A 7,087-nucleotide genomic window follows, 5' to 3' on the forward strand; every position below is an offset into this window, starting at 1 on the left:
AAGCTGGGAGCCCGGCCTCCTTTGCCCATGGATAATTGACACAGCTGTGCCCAGAGGCGAGGCAGAGGGAGCAGCTGGGGCAGTTTCCCACTCAGCACAAAGCCCTATTTGAGCATGTCACATCCTCCGAGGACCGGCAAACATTAGTCACCTGGAGATTCCCCTTGGGGGCGGGAGGGCAGAGAATGCTGCAGCCAGGAGCCTCTGAGTCAGCCGTGCTGGCAGGGGAGGGCGTGGCAGCTGGGGCAGCCAGCACTGGGCATTCAAGGGGCAGCTGTGCACAGCCAAGCAGGCCAAGGCTCTGTTCTGCAGGCTGCAGCTCATTGCGAGGCCTCGCTGAGGCCCAGTGCAGTCAGCGGAGGGGGCTGTTGGACTGGGCTTCTAACCCCTCCCTCCCTGCCCCTGCTGAGGGTAGGGCAGTCTGGCCCTTCACTTCCCATGGCCAGGAGTGGGCTTAAGGGGAAGCGAGATGGCCACCGCTGGGCGCGGCCGGCCTAGTCCCGCAAGGCAGCGGCTTCTAACAGCGGAGCAGTTGGACTCAGCGATTGTCACTCCTCGGGGCTCCCTCGCCCTGGCTGCCCTGCATGGCATCTCACTGCGGAGGGGCCCCTTCCCAGTCACTCCCCTCCTCTACAGCCACGGAACAGGTGGAGATTTATTTGCCAGGTAACTACAAAGCTGTCCAGCCCCAGCTGGGCAGGGCAAGGTCTCCCCACAGCAAGTGGGAGATGGGAAGCAGCACACAGGGGCTGGAGATGTGGGGGCACAGGAACCCTTGCGCTCAGCTGAAGGCCTGGGGTTCCCCCCTCCGTGACTGAGAGAGGGCTCCTAGCAGCAGGCAGAGGCAGGGGCGGTGCAGGTGGGCAGTTTCTCCTGCACACGCCCTGCTGCTCCAGCCAGGCACGAAGGGCTCAGCTCTGATCTCCCGCAGCCCAGGGAGCCGCTGCAGCAGGCTCAGTGGGGCCAGCGGAGTTCCCTGCCTGTGCCAGACAAGTCCTCTCCCCCCAGCGGCCCTCTTGCCAGTGCACGAGGGGCTTTTCTCGGCGTGGTTCCACCCCCTTTTCACATGACGCCAGCTGGAATGATAGCGCCACTTCACAGTGGAATCCGCGTGTCCACCGGGGGGGTTACGCCGAGACAAGCAGCCCGGCTTAGATTCACGCCGGAGCTCGTACCAAGCAGCCCTTCCCACAGGGCAAGGCGTCAGCGAACCCAAGCTCAGCAGCGGGCCTGGCCCGTCCATCGTGCCCTGCTGGAGAGCAGTTCTGAGCCCCCATTTCAATCACATCAGCTTGAAGCTCCACCCCAGGATCCCGCCTTGACCTCCAGCCACGTGTGGTGAGTCACCAAGGCCCTGGCTGCCGCCCTCGTGCTCTGACAAATGCCAGGTCTGCCAGTAACTTGGTTGCCAATAAGAAGCCTCCAACTTCAACCAGGATCAGAAACACAAAGTAGGCGCTCAGCACCCCCCTGTGGCCACGAAGCCACCGGCTCAGCTGGGGCACGCAGCCGCCGAGGGAGATGATACTTTGAGCCTCAAACTCCTCCATGCCGAGGGCTCCGAAGCCACACTGGGAGTTTGTGATGGTGCCGTTCTCCAGGGGATTCAGACAGCAGGAAGCGGGAACGCCGCAGGCTTGCACACCGGGGGAGCTGCAGTTAAAATACCTGCGAATGACCAAGGAGAATCCGTCACTCTCTTTGGGGGTGACTCGAGGAGCCCAGTGCTTTTGTGCTCACCACCGCAGCAGCCGGCGTTGCTCACCGCGAGCAGAGAGAAGCCTGGGCTGCAGCTTCAGGGTCCATCTCCCACGGCCACGACAGGCTGCAGCGGTTCTAGTCTGAGACCCCTCTGTTAAGCGGGCCAAGCTGCACTAGGCTCACTTCAGACTTGTGCTCCAGTTGCGGGGCTGGCGGCTGGAACCTGAGTGGGAACCTTACCTGCCAGCACCTCTCTTAGGTTGGTTTAATGGTGTCATTTCCTCAGCCCACCCCCGCTCCCACACCCCACCAGGGGATAAAGGCACCTGAGGGACGGCCCAGCGCCTTGAGGTTGCACCGGGGCTTCCCTGCCCCGCCCTGCCCTGCCCTGCCCTGGAGTTTCACTGGGTCGTTGTAAGAAGAAAAAGCAAAGCAAAGCGCCTCCCTTGCAGGAGAACGTGGAGAAGTTTGGGGCTCCAGCATCTTCCCCTGGCCCAGTCTCAGCAGCTCGCTCCTCGTGTGAACACAAGAGCTTTCCTCTAGCGTCCGTCCACACGGAGAGCCGCCCTGTGGAGGCCAGGCCCAGGAGTGCTTTGCAAATGCCTTGTGGACTCGCCCTCAGCAAGGCCGCTCCCAGAACAGAAAGGAGGGGACTAAGCGCAGATTGTGCCTTGGCTGGTAAGTTTCCACGAGCTTTGCAAGGCAGCGTCACTGTTTATTACCCTGCACCAGATGCAGCGTGAGTGAGGGTGAAGGTGTGTGGCTGTAACACGCCGCTTGCCTGTATTCAGCCTGACCTGCTAGGAAGCTGCAGCCTGAGCGTGTAGCCAGGAGCTGAGTCAGCTGATGCTGGCTCTCCTGCATGCAGGGAGCGTTTGGACTAGGAACGCCGTGGTGCTTTGCTAGCCTGGATAAATGGATTCGAGATTTTCCACAACCTCCCAAGTGAGCCAGACAACGTGGCTGTAGCCCAAACCTTTGTACTCACATGTTCATTTGCCAGTCCTGGTAGGACTCCGCACCGCAGCATTGCAAGCCCATCTGAATTTCGTCCATGATGAATCTCAGATCTGGGTCATCCTGGTACCTTAGGACAGCCCCCAGCATGGTGTTCTGCAGGGAGCCCTGGAGCTGGTGTCTCAGAGAATACAGGACGAGCCCACCTAGAATCTCCAAGATGACAAAAGTGATGACCCCCCCAGTAAAGAACTTCAGCAGGCAGGTGTTTTCGTAGAGCGCTCCCACGCAGCCTGCCAGAGAGACGGTGCTGACGGCCAGACCCACCAGGACAAAGAAGAGCATGGGGTCAGAGCCCAGGTGGGCTATACGCTCCCTTACCAGGGACTCCTTGGCCAGGAGCCCCCAGATCCCAAAGGCCAAGATCAGCAAACCCAGCACAGAGAACAAGAGGTTCCAGAGGAAGGTCAGGTACTTAATGCAATAGCTGCAGAAATCCAGGCTGTGGCTGGGAGGCAGTAGAAGATCCCATTTTCCTGGGTGCTTCTCTGGCAATCCAGCATCTGGGTCTCCAGTGGCAGAGAACAGGGGGCCAGGGAGGTTGGGTGAAGAAAGCAGCTTGCCCAGTCTGCGTGTCTGATTGGGGGGAGAGAGAAAGAACAGATCATTTCCTGGCTCAGTGAGGAGCAGAAAAGCACAAGCATGTCCTCTCTTCTGGGAACTCCTGCCCTACTGGGGCTCTTGGACAAGATTCAGACTTGGTGAAAGTTTTTCTCTGTTGCACCTAAACTTTGTCGCTTCCCCCACCCCCCTCAAAACTTTGTTTTTTTGCAGTCTCCCTGATTATGTAGGATTTTAATGCATTGGGTGAAGGATCGATTCCCCCAGCACAACTATTGTTTAAGGAAGCGAACGTTTCAAACAGCCTTCGTTAGCCTGGTAAGCCCTTTGCTATAGAACAGGGAACAGAAGAGATGCAAACTGTGTCTAGCACTAGTTAGATCTTCAGCTATTTAATTCCTTCTCATGCAAAACTGGCACCCCATTCAGTCTGCACCGGGCTTCCTGAACAGCCTCTCTTCTCAGCTAATCTGCAGCCATTGTGCAAGATACTGCGTGAAATGAATCTAACAATTCACTTCAAAGCTCTCAAATACCGACTGTGTTGTGTGTCGAAAGAGTGAGGAGTCCCCGGGCACAGCAAGCTGTAACATACTTGCAGTGTTGCTAACTCTCATGATTTTGCCATGAATCTCATGATAATTTTTGTTTCCTTAAAGCCCCAGCTCCTGGAGTTAAGTGGATATGTGATGATTCCAGCCTTCATTCTTTAAAGGAAAAGTAAGTTTCTAGCCCTCCTGGCTGTGCAGAAAACTTCCCAATGGGACCCCAGTGCACCCGAAAGGCTCCGAAAGCAGAAGGCCAATAACAGAACACCACAGCTATTATTTTTACATCATCTCCTGACTTTAAAGCCAATCTCCTGATTTTTGGCGAGCTGAAGCCTGATTTTTGAACATTTGAGGTTGGCAATCCTGCATAGGGCCAACAGCTGGCCCGGGTATGGGGTAGTTAGCAAAGGGGAGGGGACCAGGGACAAATGTCCTGCAAGTTTTATGGTTGGGGGGAGGGCTGGTGTTTTCAAAGTCCCCAGAAGGAAACGTGTCCAACGCTGGCCATTCTCGCCAAAGCCGTGAGTGCGCCCGTCTGGCTTTGCACCAGCGGTTCACCTCTGTTCCTAGAACTGGGGGAGCAGTAGCAGGGAGCCCTTGCTGCCATGAGCAAACGAGAAGCCAGGCTCCTTAGCTGCAGCAGAAACCGGTGGGGCGTGCAGGGGAAAGACCTTGAACTGAAAGAGCAGCTGTGGCAAGAGAGATTCCAGAGCTGCGAAGAGCGGGGCGGGGGCGGGGGGGGGGCACTTTTTTGTCCGGGGTTTGTGCAGGGCCTGGCTCTGCGGGGTCCGGGCCAGGACTGGGCTGCAGTACGGCTAAGAGAAGAGGCCATTCCCTGATGCCTGGGCTCCAGTCATTGCTCTATTACCAGAAGGAGGGCGGTGGTTCTCCCGGTTTGCATTGATCAAGGCTGCACGAGGCCATTCCTGCCTTATACTGTTTGTTAATACAAAGCCCATTTCAAAATGCCAAAGAGGAAGCCGTAGACAGCCCCAGAGGCCTGTGGGGGGCACAGCATTCAGTGGCTTTGCTTTACTTTGCTCTGATCTATTGGTTTTACTCAAGCATGAGTGAGTCATTGCTTACATTGGTGATACTATCTTCCCCAGCAAAACAGTGCTCTGCTTTATTTCCTTCTGGCCTTCCCTTCCAAGCTCCCACATTCACTGGCCGCTCCCTCGGGCCGCAAGGACGGTGGGTCACCTTGTTACCCCCCTGCCTGAGCAAGGGAGAGACCGGCTGATGCTAAACTGGGGGTCAGCCCCCCAGCCTGTTTGCCTCCCCGACAATCTGCCTGGAAGCTCTCCCAGTCCCCAAATGCCGCAGAAGCCTCTCGCCACAGTGTCCAGCCCTGGCAGTGGGCACTCACAGTGACTACCAAGGCCGCTGTCCCTGAAGAGACAGCGTACACACAGCCAGGGGGCTACAAGGATCAGGGCCTTTGTAATAACTTCGCACGGTGATCTAAAGCAAATACGTGTTTATGAACAAAGAGCTGAGACTGACCAAGTCACGTCCGGGTCGGGCCCGGACAGTGGAAAGAGGATGGTTACAAAGACAACAAACTGATTAGTGGCTCCCTTTCCTAGTCAGTCCGGGGGGCTTCTTCCCAGGATTCCCTCTTTGATCGAGCTGCCAATTTTCAGTCATACCAGGATCCAGGCTGTCCTGATTTCCCCACGCCTTCCAAGGGGTTTCCCCAGAAAATGGAGAACAAAATGTTCCTTTGCATCTCCTTATATAGCCCAACGTTTATTGTCTTTGTTCCCACAGTCAGGATGGCCCCTGGCGTTCACACTCCAGTCGGCTCTGCCATGTCAGTTTCACATCCCCTCCCAACCTGACTTAATATGCAAATGTCACTTTCTTTGCCTGGCAGAACAGCTGTTTGTCCATTCTGCCTTGTTCCAGACATGAAAACATTCTTTCCGTACAGACACACGATTCCCTGTACAGTGTCAGCACAGACAGTTCACTACGATGCTAGTGCCATCGGCCAGCCTTTGATCCCTTACATCGCTGTTTAGGTAAGCACCATGACAGCAGAGTGTTGGGTGTGGCGAGTTTGTCAGGCCTGCTAGGACTTGCTGACAGAGTAGTGAACCACCAAGGGGGCTCTGTGTCATGACAACTCACTGGGGAGCCCAGCGGAAGGGTGTGAGTGACAGACAGATGCTGGGAGGAGGAACCCTGTGCTGCCATCAGAAGAGGGGTTAGCAGCCGATTCCAGCCCAGGTGCTGGAGACAGAAATCTGAACCCAGCCTCATGATACCCCATGGCAAACCAGGCCTCCAGGTCCACCTTAGTTTGCTCAACCTGATGCCAGACGTGATTAGCGTTAGTGGCAGGCACAGGAAGGGAAGCACACAGCAGATGGAGAGCAGAACTGCGGGGTGAAGGGAGCGAATGACTTCGGGAATATGTTGTAACCTTAGCGATTTAAGCCAGGCTCATCAGCACAAGCCAGGAGTGGCTCTTGACTTCAGTGGAGATGCTCCAGGTGTGCCCCTCCCTGACGAAGAACAGAGCTTAGGGCCAAGGGATTTCATCTCCCCCCCGCTCCCCGAAGAACACTGGAGTCTTTTATTTTCAGGAGCTCCTAAGATCCCTGAAATCAGTTCCGGGTTTGCAATTAAGCTGAGTCACAGAGCCTGACCCCCACATACTCCAGAGAGAAGCACAAAGCCAGCGTGTAACACAAACCCAGCATTTACCTGTGGTAACAACGGGCTCCTCTCATCTTCTTCCACCTTCACCTTCTTGAAGGAAAACCGTGTAGCAAAGGGGGTGACAATCATGAAGAGCCTCTCTCCTGTGCTTGCCGGGCCATGTCCAGATGCCATGCTGCTGCGGGCGTCCCCTGCTTTAGCAGGCAGAAGGATCCACAGGCGAGGCGCTGTGAGCAGCGTAGTCTGAGCTCTGGGGCTGGGCAGACACTTCGGTCAGGCTCCTATCATGTGAGAAGTCACATTTCATGGCTTAAGTAGCCCCTGCAATTAAAGAGGCCCATGCTGACTTGCATGCCCTGAGTATACCAGTTCTTGAGCTTCTAAGAAGCCGTCTTGCCACATAGCTGTGCATACTTCAAGGTTATTTGATTAAATGACTGCAAAAAGAAATGAAGTGACCATGTTAGGGCTGTAAGTGGCAGATAATTACTAAGAACAGGGTTCTTGAGAGATCCCCCACATCCTTCCTTACTGTCATTTGGCTGGTTGTAGTTTATTTTATTTTTTTGTAACATCCTTTCTCTAGC

The 7,087-nt window shown here is 55.7% G+C and overlaps 1 protein-coding gene across 1 annotated transcript; it reads right to left on the reverse strand.

Annotated features, from left to right (window-relative positions):
* Positions 1 to 367: 367 nt before the first annotated feature.
* TSPAN10 (tetraspanin 10) lies at positions 368 to 6,814 on the reverse strand. The gene is made up of 3 exons (XM_039500785.1): positions 6,546 to 6,814; positions 2,690 to 3,294; positions 368 to 1,668 (listed from the first exon to the last, which is right to left on the reverse strand). The coding sequence occupies exons 1-3, from the start codon at positions 6,672 to 6,674 to the stop codon at positions 1,344 to 1,346; spliced, it is 1,059 nt and encodes a 352-aa protein (XP_039356719.1). The 5' UTR covers positions 6,675 to 6,814; the 3' UTR covers positions 368 to 1,343.
* Positions 6,815 to 7,087: the final 273 nt, after the last annotated feature.

Source organism: Mauremys reevesii, linkage group 15 (genome assembly GCF_016161935.1).
Source record: "Mauremys reevesii isolate NIE-2019 linkage group 15, ASM1616193v1, whole genome shotgun sequence".
Lineage (NCBI taxonomy): Eukaryota > Metazoa > Chordata > Testudines > Geoemydidae > Mauremys > Mauremys reevesii.

Coding starts and splice junctions, on each gene's coding strand:
- TSPAN10 (XM_039500785.1), bottom strand. CDS start 6,674: ATGGCATCTGGACATGGCCCGGCAAGCACAGGAGAGAGGCTCTTCATG. Junction 3,295..6,545: donor GGAGCCCGTTGTTACCACAG/GTAAATGCTGGG, acceptor CCCCCCAATCAG/ACACGCAGACTGGGCAAGCT. Junction 1,669..2,689: donor CAGGACTGGCAAATGAACAT/GTGAGTACAAAG, acceptor GGTCATTCGCAG/GTATTTTAACTGCAGCTCCC.